The sequence below is a fragment of the Nicotiana tomentosiformis genome, chromosome 2, assembly GCF_000390325.3.
Source record: "Nicotiana tomentosiformis chromosome 2, ASM39032v3, whole genome shotgun sequence".
Classification (NCBI taxonomy): Eukaryota; Viridiplantae; Streptophyta; class Magnoliopsida; order Solanales; family Solanaceae; genus Nicotiana; species Nicotiana tomentosiformis.
The window spans coordinates 193,097,967-193,117,078 of NC_090813.1; the positions used below are offsets into that span (position 1 = coordinate 193,097,967).

At 36.3% G+C, this 19,112-nt stretch overlaps 1 protein-coding gene across 1 annotated transcript; it reads right to left on the minus strand.

Moving 5' to 3' along the window:
• Positions 1–549: 549 nt before the first annotated feature.
• On the minus strand, positions 550–1,284 carry LOC104109860 (ubiquitin-ribosomal protein eS31 fusion protein). Its single transcript, XM_009619235.4, has one exon. It carries the CDS (start codon positions 1,166–1,168, stop codon positions 698–700), a length of 471 nt encoding a protein of 156 aa, XP_009617530.1. The 5' UTR covers positions 1,169–1,284; the 3' UTR covers positions 550–697.
• Positions 1,285–19,112: the final 17,828 nt, after the last annotated feature.

Below are 19,112 nucleotides of genomic sequence, written 5' to 3' on the forward strand. Positions count from 1 at the left end.
GTGCAAAAGCTTTACATCAAAAACGCTTGACACAAGTGAGTTTTCCAGCATAGAAAAAGACTAAGTACACTTGTAGGTTAAGTAGACGCCCTCGGGAAAGGTTTAATTTATGAGTATTAGTGAGATGACATCTCACTGTTACAAAAATTGGAAGAAAGGAAGAATACGCATAGTAATGGCTTGCCTTGAGACTGCTATAATTTTTTCCCAATCGGCATATGGAAGGAATGAAGTTACATTGGCCAGAGAAAGATGAATCGAAATCATAGATTTCAGGGCTGTCTTATGAATTCTGGGTTCAAGATCAAAAGGAAGACTCTTTTACATATAAGAACGAATATAATTGTCTTGCCACGTTACCATGCCATACTTTTATCCTAGTTCATTTTCTGAAGAAAAATTAGTAATCTAAAAGAACAGATAGATTTTCTTATATCAAATGTTGCCACAGTTCCTAGTAGCTAATACTACCCAAAGAGTGACCATTCTGTATACAAATGCACTAACATTTGTCAACAAACAAATCAAGAAACATAAAGAAGGATAAAATTAGGAATATAAGATTCATATTAATAATCCAAAACTGAGAACAATCCAGCAAATACTGTTTACTGAAGTTTCCAAATAACTACAAAATATGGTTCGAGAATATAGAGCAAATTGAAGACATCACAAAAACATGGGCTAAATAGAAGAATCAGTCGGCGCCAGCCTTGTTGTAAACGTAGGTGAGGCCACACTTACCACAGTAGTGACGGTCAAAGTGGTTAGCCATGAAAGTACCAGCACCACACTCAGCGTTAGGGCATTCCTTACGAAGCCTCTGGACTTTTCCAGAATCATCCACCTTGTAAAACTGCAAAACAGCAAGCTTAACCTTCTTCTTCTTATGCTTGATCTTTTTGGGCTTGGTGTAAGTCTTCTTCTTCCTCTTCTTAGCACCACCACGGAGACGGAGCACCAAATGGAGAGTGGATTCCTTCTGGATGTTGTAATCAGCTAGGGTTCGGCCATCCTCCAGCTGTTTTCCGGCGAAAATGAGCCGCTGCTGGTCCGGTGGAATGCCTTCCTTGTCCTGGATCTTTGCCTTCACGTTGTCGATTGTGTCGGAGGATTCGACCTCAAGGGTGATGGTCTTACCCGTTAGGGTTTTCACGAAGATCTGCATCTTCGCTGTTAGATGGCGAAATGGGAATAGGGTTTGTCAGCCGCCTCTCGCCTTTTGCTTCTGTTAATATACAGGGGAAGAGGAAGAGGTGACACGACACTGGTTTATTAGGGTTTTACGCGACTGCATTGGTGGTTTGAAATTACGATTAAACCCTTCAACTAGTTGGGCCTGGCTCATGCAACGGACCACTTATTGCCCTTCAGACATCATTTTGGGTTTATAGGCCCGCTGGATAAAATAGAATAAGTATTTGAAATTTATTTACCAAAATTATTCTAATTTTGTATATTACCCGCCCGAAACAAGGATTACTTATAAATTATATACATTCCATTATTAGTGCCTTAAATTAGGAGATTTAGTTACATATGCGCGTGTACCCGGTCTCTATGAATACAAGATTTTAAAAGATCATATAGTAGTTATTATATTAAAAATATATTTGAGTTAAATATTACTTAAAAGTTAAATAAAAAAGTATAAGTTTTTAAAATTAATTATTGTTGATCACATTTAGCTAACTCAATAAAGAAAAAAGTTATGTAAATGTTCTTAATCATCTCTATCGATATACTCAACAAAAAATTTAGCCTAATTAATATAAATCACTATCATAAAAGTAGAATACAAAACTTACATTTAGACTAATTTATTCTTTTTCATTTTGGAGTGAGCTTGTTCTCTTATAAGCATGCATCCAGATTCTACATCCTGATGCATCCGGAAGATGCCATCTTATGTAAGCAATGTACGACTAAAATTGAATTGCTTGTTGTTGATTGATTCGAATGGATAGTATGTTAATATTATTTTAGAAGGAATCAAAATATGAAATACGTGTTAAAAATCAGAATTAAAATTCTTTCATCAATTTTCGGTTAATGTTTAGTTTCTATATGTGTCTATAGTTAGTTCTCATTTGATTAAAGGTAAGTCTGGTTTGATTAAAAATATTTAATCGTTTATAATATCTAAAATACTTTTATAAGAAAATAAAATAATTTGTTTGAATAAGAAACTGAGTATTTTCGTTTTTTATTTTTATTGTGAATTTAAATATTTGGATTTAAAATTTTGAGAACGTTGATAAGAGATTTTTAGTATGTACCATGGTGACTTAGATAAAATAATTACACATCTACTATTTGCATCTGAGATAATAACTCTAACGGTTTAATATAGCACATGTATTTTTAAATTGCTAATTATACAATTAAAATTATTTTTCACAAGAAATTTGGCAAAGACAATAAGTATAAATTCCTTACTTAACTTTTATGTTACAATTGCCAAAATATTTCAATATATGTTATATAAGGAGTTTGCTACTCCCTCTATTTCAAATTAGATGAGATACTTTCCTTTTTAGTCTGTTACAAAATAAATGACACATTTCTAAATTTGAAAATAATTCAACTTTAAACTATTCATTTTACCCTTAATGAGAAGCTTTTATAACCACACAAATGTCATGGCCCCACAAGCTTTTACCCCTTAAATTTTTAAGATCACAAGTTTTAAAAATATTTTTTTTTCTTAAACTCCGTGCCGACTCAAACTACCTCATCTAAATTAAAACGGAAGGAGTACTTATTAGCACATTACGGTTATATATGAGATGAATATTGCTTATTACATCGGAATTCTGAGTTGTGATTGAAAATTCGTTGTGATTGTTTGTTGTTGTCTAGTTGTTTTGGAGTTGTAGGAGGTTTACTTAACTAAGACTTGGGGAATGTCCAGCTCTCATTCAATTTTATTTTTATTTCTTGTACATAATGTTTACTTGGTAATAAAATATATGTAATATAAAAAAAATATACATAATCGTCCTAGAATAATTATAATATTTTCAAAATAATTTTCAATCTTATTAGGGATATATAATAAATACTATTCGATCCATTCCTATTCAAATTAAATTCGCTTAACAAAAAGTTTATAGTGTCGACACGGACAAGAAAAAACAACTAAAATTTTTCTCAAAATCCTACATATTAACAAAATTATTAAATAACTATTTTTTCTAGTAAGAATTAGGCAAAATCTTATTAATTACAAAAAAAATCTCCTAAACTTAAAAAAATAAAAGGTAAATTTTAATAATGCAAAATATAAATGCAGTTGAAAGACAAACTTTCCTAGTTTAGGCAAAATTGTATTAACTACATAAAGAAGTCTCCTAAACCTAATTCGAAGGAGAATGGAGAAATTTAGTACTCCAAAGTATAAATGGAATTAGAAAGTCAAACTTTCCTAGCGTGTAGTGAGCGTTTAGGCAAAATTTTATTAACAATAAATGACTATTCCTAAATTGTAGAAAAATTAATTAAATTTGTTTACCTAAATATTAATGAAATACTCAAATTACTATATCGTCCAATGTGAACTACATGTTTTAAAAGGTAAAAAAGGCGAATAATATTTCGCTAAGGACCTTCGTGCTTTTAATACAGTATAGATAATCTATTACTAGTTTAGGAAATTTAGCTACACCATTTTTTTTTATTAAAGTGGAAAAAAATGTTGATTAAATGCAAGGTTAGTCAATATTTACGCATACACACACTCCAAGTGAGGCCAAATGCATTTATCTTTTATCTAATCAACAATTTGGACCGATCCATAGCGTTAGTTCATAGCACAAAACGTTTTCTAATATTCGTTTTATTACTCTCCCGGTTAAAATTTATTGGTACGATTAATATTTATGATGGGTGGTTTTGGGCTTAGTTTTATGTGTAAAAGTGTGCGATTTGTCGACTGTTTTGCTGGGTTTAAAAGTGTTTTAAGTGGCTGATTTTTGTGGCTGGACACGTGAGTCGAAATTAAGTAAAATGTTCAATGCATCCACCTCCGTCGATGTAGCACCAACAACAATATCAATAGAAATTCGACAATGATAAATTTGTATGGTACAACAGCATACAAATTAAAAATAAAATTTCGTACAAATTTGATACATCTACAATAATATATAAACTAAAAATAAATTTTATGCAACTAATTATATAGTATACAACATATTTACAACTTATCTACAACTTTCATACATTATTTTTACCCATTTAAATACATCTACATCATACAACTTAAATACAATTTTCATACAAATTTTATACAATATGTCTTTTGTATGTATTTTGTATATGATTTGTATATATTTTGTATGTGGTGTGTTCTTCTTGCTCTCTAAATTTCCAATCAAAACTTCTTCTCTTAATGCAATTTTGATACATATCAACAACTTTATGTAAAAAGATAGTATTTATAACTTAAATACAAATTTCTTACAATGATTCATATATTATACAACTATTTTTTAACTTTCATACAACATTCAAATAAAAAAAATATATAACTACAATATAATACAACTTAAATACAATTTACATACAACTATAATATAACTTTAATACAGTTTCATAAGTATATTGTATGTCATGTGCTCTTCTTCGATTTTCAATCTGAAATTCGGCCAAAATTAAGTCTAATCTTCACCAAACACCCTCAAAATTGAGATATAAACTCCAAAAAAAATCTCAATTGTTGCAACAACACCTAATCCAAACAAATAATAGTTTTTGAAAATTCAAATTCGAATTCAAAGTTTTGAAACTTTTTAATGGCTATCAAATAGTGGAGAATCAAACACCTTTAAAATTTATTGATTGATAATTTTAATTCGAACATCAATTGAGCAACATGAAAGGAAATTGCTAAGTTAAATGAAAGAAAATTGCTAAGTTAAAACTCTATGGTAAAACGATTGAAATCCATTGATGAATTCCATTAAAACTCTATACAACAAGAAAACATAAAAAACAGAGAACATCAAAGGAAGAAAAATTGGGGGGGGGAGGAGGGGGGGGGGAGGGAGGGACAGGTATAAAGGGATGGGGAAATAAACGATATTCCTTATTCAATTCCTAATATAAAGGGATACTCATTTAAAACTTATTTGTATATAATTGGTAAATTGTATATGATCATATAATTAAGTTAAAACTTGATTAGGGAGGGTAATAAAGTTTTATATGTAGTATAGAGAGGTAAAAATCCTATAGAAGAAATGGCAGATCCAAGTAGAAATGACACCATGTAGCCACTCTAAAGGACTGCTATTTAGAAGTTAGCCAGTTCAGTTCAATTTCTCGGGATAAAAATATTCTAAATTTGTCCTGAAGTTAAGATTTTTAAATCAAAATTTTAGGACAAAATAAGTACTAGCTAATTTTTAAATATGTAACACCCTAGCGAATCCCACATCGACAAAACACAGGAGAGATATTGGATATATAAGTAAACAAATCTTAAACCCTAGTGACGCGTTTTAAAGCCATGCGGGCCTAGGTCCAAAACGAATAATTTTACTAGTGGGCTAAGCTATTACATACGGTATTAGAGTCACTCTGCGTGCAACCTTGAACGGTCGTGGGGCAAACCTAAGCGAGGACGGTGAGTCCTTAAGGGGGTGTATGTGACACTCTAGGCGAATCCCACATTGACAAAACAGGGGAGAGATGTTGAGTATATAAGTAAACAAGCCTTAAACCCTAATGATGCATTTTAAAGTCGTGCGGGCCTAGACCCAAAGTGGACAATATCACTGGTGGGTTAGGCTGTTAATAAGATAACATCCGTAAGAATGGATGTTTATGCACCTACCCTCACACGCAATTACTTTGCCGCTCCATTCTGCTCCAGTAACTAAATTTATGCATCAGTTTAGCAGCTAGGCAACTAGGCTGCTGAAGCAAAAATGGTTCAGATCTTTGAATCATTGATTGTTTTTTTTTATCTGCAATTTAAATCAGGTTTAATATATTATACTTGCATTAATGAAGTTTTCTTCTCCTAATCTTCATATAAGCTGAATCCTTTTTATTTTGTTAATTGGACTAATATATATATATATATATATATATATATATATATATATATATATATATATATATATATATATTACCAACTAAAATAATACAGTAGCGTTGTTTTCAGGGGGATATGAGATCTCCCCTAGGCAATGATCAAGAGTATTAATATTACAATCCAAAATATTTCTAGGAAAAACAGTTCCTGAGATGTCTCCCCAAAAAGCTTCATTTGCAAATACTAGAGGAATTGTCACATATCTTGTACTACCAAAAAGATATTTGCTTGCACCTTCTTTTGCCATCAGATCAACTACTTTGTTCGTCTCCATGTAGTTGTGTTTCACCACCACGTCTCCTAGTATTAAGATGATTGACCTGCATTCAAAAATGATTGAGTCAAAGACATGGTTACCCGAGTTAAGCATTCTTGTTACCTCAGACGCATCTGTGTTGATTTCAAGTGGTAAGAATCCTCTTTGATCAGCAATCTGCAATCCCTTTAGAATAACAAGAAGTTCAGCTTGTGTATTAGTGGTGTGGGGCAGGCTTCCCATGAAACCCAGAACCCAATTGCCACTAGAGTTTCTGAAAACTCCTCCCACACCCCATTACTAGGATTCCCAATAATTGCCCCATCAATGTTGAGCTTGCAATGGCCCCTTGATGGGGGAACCCATTTGACCCAGATGGTCTTTTATTTTGTAGGTGGTTGGTTTACTGAGATAGTGACATACTTAGTTGCCTTTGCTAAAACAACAAAAGTAGGGACAATATATTTTTTATTGTTGAAGAGATTATTATTCCTGGTTATCCAGATCCTCCAGAAGCTAAAAGGGAATAGATCTCCCAATTGAGGATGTTGTTGAATGGCTTTCTTCTGAGGGTTGATCATGTGCTAGCCCAGGCCATACTAGTGAATGTGGGGTGTTGGATTTGTGTTGTAGTAGTGCTCTTTGAGGTTAATTGTTGCCAGAATAATTTTGTATTAGGACAATCAAAGAAGATGTGGGCAAAGGTCTCAAGAGCATTAGTGCAAAAAGAGCACATTAGGTTACAATGAACCCTAATATTGTGGAGGTAGGCCCTAGTGGAAGCCTTTCATGGTAAATGAGCCAGAAAAAAGTTTTGATCTTATTGGGGGGCATCAGTTTCCAAATCCACAAGTAGCTATTGTTATTCCCTTTCACTTTTTGGGGGCTATGTTGGCAAGGACGTATTTCTTTAGACAAAGACTTCATTGAGGGTATATGCTGATTTGGTGATGAAGAGGCCATTACTGGTGTTGCCCTAGATCATCTTGTCCTCCTTTATGGGATTGGGTGGAATAAAAGTAGTTGATAGAATTTTTCTGATGTTAGGAGGAATGCTTAAGGAGATGGAGAAGGTATCTCAAGCCCCATTATTGTAGATGGTAGCTACAGTGGCTGAAAGGTCATCTTGAGTGAGGGGACCTTTTATCATGATCCTGATTGGTGGATGGTTGGGATCCAGAAGTCATTGATGAAGCTGACTCTGTCTCCTTTGTGTACCACCCATCTACTGGCTTGTCTACATGTTTCCCATGCTTTGAGAATGCACTGCCAAGTAGATGATTTGGCTTTTTGTGGAGGGGTGTCTCGAGTTGCAGTTCTTGGCAATCAGAGTCTTTGCCCATATGGAGGAGGTATTATGAAAGAGTCTCCAAGCAAGGCCTGAATGAATAGCTTTATTTTTCAACTCAGCCCTTTGTATTCCCAGCCCTCCCTGGACCTTAGGCTTGGTGACAATGTCCCAGCCTAATAGGTGCATTTTCTTCCTATTGGGTGTAGTGCCCAAGATGAAGTTTCTTTGGATTTTATCAATTTCCTTTTGTTGTTTTTTAGGGGAGCTTGATGAATTACATGATGCCTCTAGTTGGTTTGAAATGGGGGGTTTGGTCCCCATTCACTAGAATAAAGATGGAGGAGGAGCTTACACAGGACATGATAAGATTGATAATATTAGCGGGGAAGTTAAAAGCATGGAAGGTGTCCCTGATGAAGGACCATTCAATCCTATCGAAAGCCTTTTTCAGGTCCATCTTTAGGATCATGCAAGGTATTTTGCCTCTCATTTTTCCAAAGTGGGTGGTGTATTCCTGGACAATAATAGCATTGTCAGAGGCTCTCCTGTTTGACAGGAAGCTTGCATGACTGAGACCAATTATGTGGACTAGGTAGGGCTTGATTCTATTGACTAGGATTTTAGTCACAGTTTTGTAAACAGTGTTCCATAGCCCTATGGGCATGAAGTTCTTAAGCATGGAGGCCTTGGGAATTTTGGTATGAGGCAAAGGAGGGTCGCATTCATGCTGGGGTGCATTGTTTTGGATGAGAAGCATTTTTTTGCAGAATTGGATAACATCTTTTTCCACAATGTCCCAGTACTTCTGGTAAAAGAAGGGATGCAATCCATTAGACCCTGAGGCTTTGGAGGGCTTGAATGAGAAAATTACTCTTTTGATTTCACTATCTCTGAGAGGAAGAACCCTATTGGCTTTTTGTACTGTGGAAAGTGATGGACTCTGGGGTTTGGAGTGGTAGTGGATATGGGGGAATGGGTGTGTGAAGAAGTGTAGAGGTCATTGAAGAAACTAGCAACGCAATCCTTAATTTCGTGTGGCTCATGCTGCCAATTCACAACCTCATCTTTGAGAGAGAGAGAGGGGATCTTGTTTCTTCTTCTTCTTCTTCTTCTTCTTCTTCTTCTTCTTCTTCTTCTTCTTCTATTTAGAATAGAAGTATGGAAAAATCTAGTGTTAGCATCACCATCAGAGAGCTATTTAATTCTATCTTTCAATTTTAAAAAATCTTCTTCATTTTTTAGGATCGAGTCTAATTCCTCTATTAGAGTATTTTCTAGGTTAAGGAGGAATTGACTAAATTGATAGTTAGGAGATTTTTGGATTCCAGTAATCCTAGCCAATTGTCTCTTCTTTTTGTGAAATATGTTTCCAAAGGTATATTTGTTCCAATTAGTGACATTATTCTTGAACCTTTGAGATGAGGGGATTAAGGATGAGTGAGTTGGGAAGGAATCATGGATGAGGGCAGGGAAAGCTGGGTGACTGTACCACATGGACTCAAATTTAAAAGGCTTGGCATTAACAGATTGTGTGCTATTATTTAGCTTAACAAGAAGGGGGCAGTGATCAGAGTGGGTCCTAGCTAAATGGGTTACAGAGCTTCAGGGAATTCATTGATCCAACAGTTATTAGCAAAACATCTGTCAATTCTCTTTATGATTAGACTAGTCATGTTCCTACATCTCTTGTTAGTCAATGTGTATTTACTACCTTTATAGTCTAGGTCAATTATTTTACACTGGTTAATGCAATTCCAAAACAGATTGCTTCTGTTGGTGTTAATACTGTTTCCACCAAAATTGTCTCTTGCTTTCAAGACTTCATTAAAGTCCCCACCCACAAACCAACTACCGTTTATGCTGTTAGAGATATCTATCAGGTTACCCCAAAGGTTTTTCCTATCCTGTAGATAGTTACTTGCATAAATAGCCGGAAAAATAAGGGAGGTTGGGGGGTAATACTTTAACCATTGCATGGATACCTTGTGGTGTGATTGATACTTCATCTACTTAGAGGATATTTTATTTCCACATGATGACGATGCCCCAGAGTGCCCCACTGCTGGGAACTGGATGTGCAGGTCATATTGCAGTTCCTTTATGAGCTTCTTGTGATCTGCCATCTTGGTCTCCAGCAGCACTAGCATGGCCGATTTATATATGCATTTTGATCATCTCAGAGCAATGTCTTCTGAATTTCACATTGTTTGCCCCTCTAACATTCTATATGATGAAGTTCATTAGAGGGTTCTGGTTTGTTTGGGGAGTCCCTACCAGTGCCTTTTCCTTCCCCTGGGTAGGCATCATTTTTTTCCTCCTCACTATAAGCGTCTGAGATCTCATGACTGGATTCAGAGTCAGCAGTGGTTTCAGCACACCTTGGCTCTGATGAGAGGACATGTTCTGTTATACCCTATATTTTCGTACGTGAAAATACGCCATAAGTAAATTGATAAAAACTCAGAAATGAGATGTTACATTCCGCATTTTCATACGTTAAAGTTTCGTCGTAAGGTAATCAACGTAAGCTGGGGAATGAGATTATTTTTTAGGTTATAAGTATTATTCTATTTTAAACAAGTGATAAGTAAATTCGTAAAGGTGAGAGGGTAAGCGAATCGAAGAAAATGAGTTTCGTTGAAGGTTGTCAATTTGGGATAAAATACGGCCCGAGCTATAATATCCGGTATTTATGGACTAGTACCATACAAGGTACCACATGACCATGATAGTAAAGTATAGAAAGTGTGTTAAAAGTAAGTAGTATTTTAAGTAATTTGAGATAATTCTTAATTATGTGGATAATTGATTAATTATGAGGATAATTATGGTATTAAATTAGAAGTTTGTAGATAATTATTAAGTGAGATTTTCGATAATCATTAGGGGACAACATATCCACGTGGGATTGTAGAATTGTGGCAGCAAATTGACATCTAATTAGGTGCTTAAGGAGGTGGTGACAAAAATTTAAAGTTACATGCATCTTAACTCATTCTTGTTGAAGAATTCTATTAAAAGACCTCTCTTTAATTAACAAAATGGAATGGAGATGTTTTACATCTACTAAGTAACGGGTGAGTCTTCAGCAAAGAATTCATATGAGATTATCATGTAAATTGCTTCAGCAACTTATATAGGTGATAGCAACGTGAATTGTTGCAAAATTCATACGAGACTACTTAATATTATAGCAGCATAAAATTGCGATTCTAAGGGAGTACGGTACAATCTTTTTCAAGAATATCATACGGATTTTCCCCTACTTCGATCCGCCGTTACGTGTGTTGTCGCAATTAACGTGTGTTAGAGGGATTGTCAAGAGAATCGGTTCAGGTATGCTGAGGCTATCCCTTCTTTCTTTTTGGCATGATCCATACGATATAAAAGAAACGAGTAAACGCACAACTTTCATAAATGACTCTATTCATAGAAGTATTATGGGTGTCTATATTTTTGATTCCCCGTGTGAATTATTATTATATCTTCTGTTCACGGGTCTCAGAAAAATACGTAGTTGATAAAGTTATCTGAAAGGCATATTGATCTTATGACATTCTGAGAAATCTTATTAACGTATTTCTTATGTATTTCATGCATTTATACATGTACACTGACCCGTGATCAGATGGCGTTATATATGCGTTTATTATATGTATATGAGATATGGAAAAAAGTTATGGTGTTATATACGCACCACCATCTGGTATACGTTGATGATTTGCCCACAGTGCCCGGGATGATATGATGGAATGCTCTCAGAGGCTTGATGATGTTATGAACGCATATACCTATGCATGGTATGACATTTATACGCATACACATGACATTATAAATATGAAATGATTCACAGATCTATTCAGACTTACATGTTGAGTCTTTTACTCCATGTTTCTCTATGTCTTTTATTTACTGATTTTCATTCCTTACATACTCGGTAAATTATTTGTACTGACGTCCCTTTTATCTGGGGATGTTGCGTTTCATGCCCGCAGGTCCCGATAGACAGGTTGAGAGTCCTCTAAGTATGCTATCAGCTTAGTGGGAGATGTTGGTGCGCTCCATTTACTCTAGAGTTGCTTATTTGGTTAGTATGATTTGGACATGTAATGATTAGTATGGCGGGGCCATGTCTCGACCTTTATGGTATTTATCTACTCTTAGAGGCTTGTAGACATATGTCATGTACGTGAAAGATTGTATGGCCTTGTCGGACTATGTTCAGTGTACGAGTGATCATTTTGGTATTATAGGCCCGTATGTCACATGTATAAGTTTGTATTACATGTTGGGTCGTCCAATGTTGAGTATTTCCTCATGTTTTATTCTACTTATCTCACGACAGCCTCTCTGACTCATTTACCTATAATAGTATGATACGAAAAGATACGTTATATTGGTACTCGGTTGAGTAAGGTACCGGGTGCCTGTCGCGGCCCATCGGTTTGGGTTGTGACAAAAGTGGTATCAGAGCAGTTCTGTCCTAAGGAGTCTACAAGTCATGACTAGTAGAGTCTTGTTTATGGGTGTGTTGTGCACCACACTTATAAGCAGGATGCTATAGGGCATTTAGGATTGTCACTTTTTCTTCTTACTCTAGATCGTGTGATAGAGCTCAATTGTAAGAACTCAATTTCCTAAAACTCTATCTTATTCATAATACAACGATACCGACATCCAGAAAGACAGTTGGTAAAAGATTGCATGTGGATGTGGAAGAGTTGAGTCAGAGGAACTCGATTTTGCATAATACTTATGATGAGTAAATGTGAGGTCTACAGCAGAACATGTGTGTACTAAGACGTGTAAGATTCTTGATAAGGATCCTAAGGTAAGAATATCTATCCACTCATATGGTAAAAAGGAATAAGAGAATCGAAAGGTAGACACAAGTTTTAGCAAGTAAAAGAAGCAAGATGAAGAAGGGTACGAGGTACCTAGTTAATGAAGATTAACAATATTTACAATTCAAGCAGAGAAATATAAGCATTCCGAGTTACTTTCAATAGTAACAGAGATATATACAATTAGCCACACCCATCTCAATTATGCCCTATGGGAGCTAACAGATATGGTTTAAGAGAAGGACGGGATATCAGGATCCGGCTGGGGTTAGAGTAACCCAAAATGGTGGATGGATTGTTAGTGTGAGTTGACATTTCCGAAGGATAGTGCAAGCGTGGTAATGTATCTCCTTATGAGACACCTAGATGGTACACTCTAAAATAGTATAGCTAGATATGAGTAATACAAAGATAGGCACTAGAAGCCTGGAAGGGATAAATATTATCTTATTATGGCTCCCGTCCCTAGTAGAGAGAGAATGTTAGGCAACCCGAAGAGCCAGTGGATGGAGCAAGGGGATCTAAAAGCAAAAGAATGTCTTGTTGAAGTTTTCAGAATAAAGTATATTAGCAGGGAAATAAGAAGAAAGATAATAAAGCATTATGAGTAAGATGTGATACATGGATGACAACGATAGATAAAAAAAAATGACAGTATTACAGAGTCTATAGTCAAGGGACGGAAAAGACGAGAGGTGACAGGCCTTGAAACAACAAAAGAGTATAGGCCATAAAGTCATATCCTCATTTCGACAAACAAGTCTATGACTCTAACCTGATTACCAAAAGGAAAAGTTAGACCCCAGAGTAATAGAAATCAGTACGGACTGGTGAACAAGATAAACTAAACATCAATTATGGACCGAATAATTTGATAATAGTCGGCATCATGAGAAATTCAGAGATGGCGTTCCAGCGATAATAGAATGGACGATAGAAGAATAACCTTTAAAGGTCATTCAGGAAGACGCTTCCCTAAAGCAAGCAGTGTGAGCAAAGTTAAGCTTAAGGGACTATGTGCGCCAGTTACACTGGGTGTCACCCTTGTGAGTAAGGGATTTTGTTATCCTTGGTACAGAAGGATCACCATAAGGCGAGCATGGGTCGTCGATGATGTGAAAAGACGCCAAAGATGAAGAGGTAAAACATCTATACGTAGATCATCGTAGCACTAAATCTTAGTACTTCCTTAAAGGGGAAATATGGAGTGATGTGGCATTAAGTCAGAATTAAGTGGTTCTAGTAACTATGGAATGATAAAAGAAGAATGAGATAAAAATAAGAAACGGATGATATTGCACTTATCCAAATCCTATAGATATGCTACGATTCCAGAACATTATGCTAACTAGATGTCAAGGAGAGAAAGTAAAGGTTCCTGCCCGAGATGTTATTGATAAATAAGGAGCCAGTGCGAGACGTAAGTTAAGACAAAGGAAATAACCCAAGAAAGAGTATGCAGAATATTGATATGAGAATGGGCCAACGAGTAGTTAGTAGTTGATTAAGGAAGAGCCTAGTTATGGCTAGACAAGAAGATACAGACAAATCAATAAATCATGCAAGATAAACATAGTGAACCCCAACATGGGGAATTCAGTCTCGCAGATATGACATCGTGACCCTTGAGAAAGATTCAGATAGGAGTTGGGGTAGTTAAAGGTACCGTATGAGTGTTACGGAAATAGAAGAGAGTGCCACTAGGAAGACAGTCAAAATATCAGTTCAGAAGCAACCCTACAAGCACAAGGGCGTGGAGGTAAATAACTATGGATAATTATAGGCGAGGAAGAACATCAAAAATTCTGTCGAATATATGATGTGATAAGCTCGCAGCTTTACAGGAGTCAGAGGGTCCTCCCTAGGTACTACAATGAAAGACTAGCTAAGGAAATAAGGAAGGAGGCTTCAACCTAAGCACAGTGACCTAAAGAGGAAATGGTCTTGTAACAACAGTCTCACTATAATATTGTATGTACTCCATAAGAAAGTGGCACCTACCATGGCTAGTGAACGGGAAGTAAAATCAAAAGTAATACTCGAGATCATATGAGTTGCACGAAAGTTTCGGCATGCGTGGGAACTAAGATAAGCTGAGTATGCATACAACAAGAGGGCAGAAAGTCCAGGAAAAATAATAGCTTACGTTTAAAGAAAGATGAGAAGGAACGAAAGGAATTATTCGATCAATAATCCAGAGTTAGTTACGTTATGAACGCACTTAAGATTTTAGAGTATTATCCATACAACATATATGTTGACAATCATACCGCCGTAGAAGACTCAAGTGTAAGTTAAAAGAAAGATTTGAGTCCATGTCATAAACAAAGGATTAAATTGTTTATCATCGATATTCCATATCGCCCATGAAAGGCTAAAGTAATAACTAATACCATGAATCACAGATCGGAATATAGCTTAAGCCTACATACATGCTGATTAGAGGGAAGAGGAAACTAAAGAGTTACATCAACTAAGTTAATCAGGAGTCTGATTATTGGACCCAGAAAAAACTATAGAAATCATGATTGACAACATAGCCAATCACTCTTAATATCAGAGGTACAAGAGAGATAGTACAACAACCATATTCTATGCCAGCTCTACGATTAAGCCAGTTAGAAGAGTATCAGCCTCATAAGAAGTCAGTATGAAGCTCTCACAAGATTGTATATGCACCAAAGGTGCAAGTATTATAATAGAGCTTCAAGTTGTGAATATAAATTATACCTATATGTAAGGGAGGTCATGAAAAAGATAGAAGATGTGATGCGAGAATTTAAGGTAAAGTAAGGTAAAGGTGGACAACGTACGAGATACTCAATTACAGAAGGTTGTGAATAGTCCATACTTCGGATAGAAGGCTAGAAGCACTGGGATGCAGTATCCAGGAATGATAGCAGCGTGGTCAGCGGCATATTTTCTAGCCTATGATTTCTATGTATCGAGAGGTCTAGTTAAAAGAGTAAAGAAGAGTTAGAGACGATGTGATGTCTCGCTTGATGTTCCAGAATAACACAAGAAAATCTATGGTGCAAGCAAGTTGAAGGAAGATTGCGAGTAATATAAATAGATATGTGTAGGTCGCAAGCTAAAGCATGGTAAAGCGATAAGGTTTTAGTAAGACAGGAGTAAGGATAAGAAAGGGCGAGTGAGAAGGTGACGATAATGAATAAGTCCTCAAGATTAAGCCCATGAAAACAAGAGAGCTAATGGCTTCTCTAAGTTATCGAAAGCTCAGTATAGCCTGAGTGAACTCAAGGGAGTCTAAGACTAATAGCATTTAGAAGAGATAAAATGCTGCCCTAGTAGTAGAATAAAGATGTAATTGTGATAGAAAAAGGATGACGTTTGGGCCTTCGATTGAGTAATAATTTGAAACAAAAAAGGAGATTTCACGGATGACACAAGATTAGAATACCCCCCCCCTCCCAAGATGAGACTAGGCCATCATTCTTAAGATAAACAGTAACAAGGAAGTATTAAAGGACTGAAATTTATACATATAGGATAAGCAACGAGAGTAGCCTGGAGTTTGGTAGCATACCCAGTAACAATAAACTGAAGTAAGAGTATGGTATAGTATGACCTATTTAGATGTAGTAAAGCCATAGGCACCCAGAGGGACAACTTGTCAAAATTCTGTATAAGTTCACAAAGTGAGGCCTAGAGATTGACTAAAAGCTGGATGGAAGAGTCGCATAGGCGCACATACAAGGAAGAAGTCGTACATGCTACATGACAGAAGGTAGAAAGAGTTACGAGATTGGAAGAATTCCGACCACAGGCCGTGGGGTGAGAAAGAGGCCTAAATGTGAGAATACCCTGGCCTTTGGATTTATTCATAGAACAGTTGCCTAGATGGCAATGAGGGTGCTAAAGTATTCGGAAGACATAGGTTTTGAAAATGATAAGTGTATCAGTCAACATTCGAGGACGAATATTCTAAAAGGGGGAATGGTGTTACACCATATGTTTTTGTACGTGAAAATACGCCATACGTAAATTGATAAAAGCTCGAAAATGAGATGTTACATCCTGCATTTTCGTACGTTAAAGTTCCGTCGTAAGTTAATCAACATAAGCTTGAGAATGAGATTATTTTTGAGGTTATAAGTATTATACTATTTCAAATAATTGATAGGTAAATTCGTGAAGGCGAGAGGGTAAGCGAATTAAAGAAAATGAGTTTCGTTGAAGGTTGTCAATTTGGGATAAAATACGGTCTGAGCTATAATACCTGGTATTTATGGACTAGTACCATATAAGGTACCACATGACCATGATAGTAAGGTGTAGAAAGTGTGTTAAAAGTAAGTAGTATTTTAAGTAATTTGAGATAATTCTTAATTATGTGGATAATTAATTAATTGTGGGGATAATTATGGTATTAAATTAGAAGTTTGTAGATAATTATTAAGTTATATTTTCGATAATCATTAGGGGACAACACATCCACGTGGGATTGTAGAATTGTGGCAGCAAACAACCATCTAATTAGGTGCTTAAGGAGGTGGTGACAAAAATTTAAAGGTACATGCACCTTATCTCATTCTTGTTGAAGAATTCTATTAAAAGACCTCTCTTTAATTCACAAAATGGAATAGAGATGTTTTACATCTACTAAGTAACGGGTGAGTCTTCGGCAAAGAAATCATACGAGATTATCATGTAAATTGCTTCAGCAACTTATATAGGTGACAGCAACGTGAATTGCTGCAAAATTCATACGAGACTACTTAATATTATAGCAATGTGAAATTGTGATTTTAAGGGAGTACGGTACAAGCTTTCTCAAGAATATCATATGAATTTTACCCTATTTCGATCCGCCGTTACGTGTGTTGTCAAAATTAACGTGTGTTAGAGGGATTGTCAAACAATTCAAGTATGTTGAGGCTATCCCTTCTTTCTTTTTGGCATGATCCATATGATATAAACGAAACGAGTAAACGCATAACTTTCATAAATGACTCTATTCATAGAAGTACTAGGGGTGTCTATATTCTTGATTCCCCATGTGAATTATTATTATATCTTCTATTCACGGGTCTCAGAAAAATACGTAGTTGATAAAGTTATCTGAAAGGCATATTGATCTTATGACATTCTGAGAAATCTTATTAACGTATTTCTTTTGCATTTCATGCATTTATACATATGTCATATACGTGAAAGATTGTATGGCTTTGTCGGCCTATGTTTAGTGTACGAGTGATCATTTTGGTCTTATAGGCCCGTATGTCACATGTATAAGTTTGTAATACATGTTGGATAATCTAATGTTGAGTATTTCCTCATATTTTATTCTACTTATCTCACGACAGCCTCTCTGGCTCATTTACCTATAATAGTATGATACAAAAAGATATGTTACATTGGTACTCGGTTGAGTAAGGTACTGGGTGCCTGACGCGGCCCATCGGTTTGGGTCGTGACAGGTTCAATCCACATCTGGCAAGGGTTTTGGGGCAGAGTAGTATCAGTGTCTTGCTGTAGTCCACGCTGAATTCTATTGCCTTATTGCCTCTAACCATAGGGAGTCTGTTCTCATTGGACTGTATGAGCTCTGATTTTCCATCTCCTTGATGGTTTCCTGGCCTTTGAGTATCTCTAATGCCTTCGTTATCTCCTTCGAGATATTCCCCTGTAGAGGTGATTGTTGTTTCTCCGGTGTTGAAGACAAAGGGTCCTGCTGAGGCCATTGTTCCATCACTGAGAACTGGGGTGTAACCGCTGGGTCTGGTGTTGCTGGGTTTGGGAAGAAAGGGATGGAGTTGAAGATTTGCTGCATGAGGTTGTACACTGACGGAGTGTCGTTGGTTCGTTGCATAGGGTTGAAAATGCTCTGTAGAACCATTGATTGCCAAAGATGAGCTCCAAACGTCGCCAAACCCCTATTTAGGGCTTCTGTTGTAACCCTTGCTAGATGGCCCGGGTTTTGGATGATGAGAGTGATTGGCTAGTTTCCTAGTTGAAAATTGTAGGACAGGCCCTGGCCGTGGAGTTCTATCTCTAGCCAAGACATCAGAGTATGGTCTTGTGGCAGAGGGATGGAAGTCAGAACGACCGGGGGTTTGGTGGGTAGATCCATTTTTGGATTTTTTTGGTTTTCCCTTTTTTGGGCTGGTATTAATTAGGGAATTTTGACGGTAATCAAGAGTCATTACTGATATCAGGGTTAAATCAACACCCATATTTTGTGTTTCATAACCTGTGTCTAATACATTGGATTTCGAATTAAATGTGGATCTGGTTGAGTTGACGAAAAATGTCAAATCACCTAAGCTTTGGTGGTTTATCAGAAATGGCACTTGAGTATCCATGGAGGAAGTTTTCATAGAGTTATTTGGTAGGGGTGATGTAGCTTTGTAGGGGTCATCATTGGTAGTGGTGATCATAGAATGGGCGTGACCCTCTGTGGTAGATGGGGGTTTGGGATCTTGGTGGGCCGCTTTCTGTTGCACTGACAAGCCTCAACTTGGTCCCGTTGGGCCCGATATTTTATTTTCTCCGGGGACATTTGGACACCCCCTTTTTGATTTGTAGGTCCCTTTTCTTTGCTAAGAGCTGGGTCTTCCCCTTCCGGGTCCGCTTTCCTTTTTGTGCTTGTGTTGG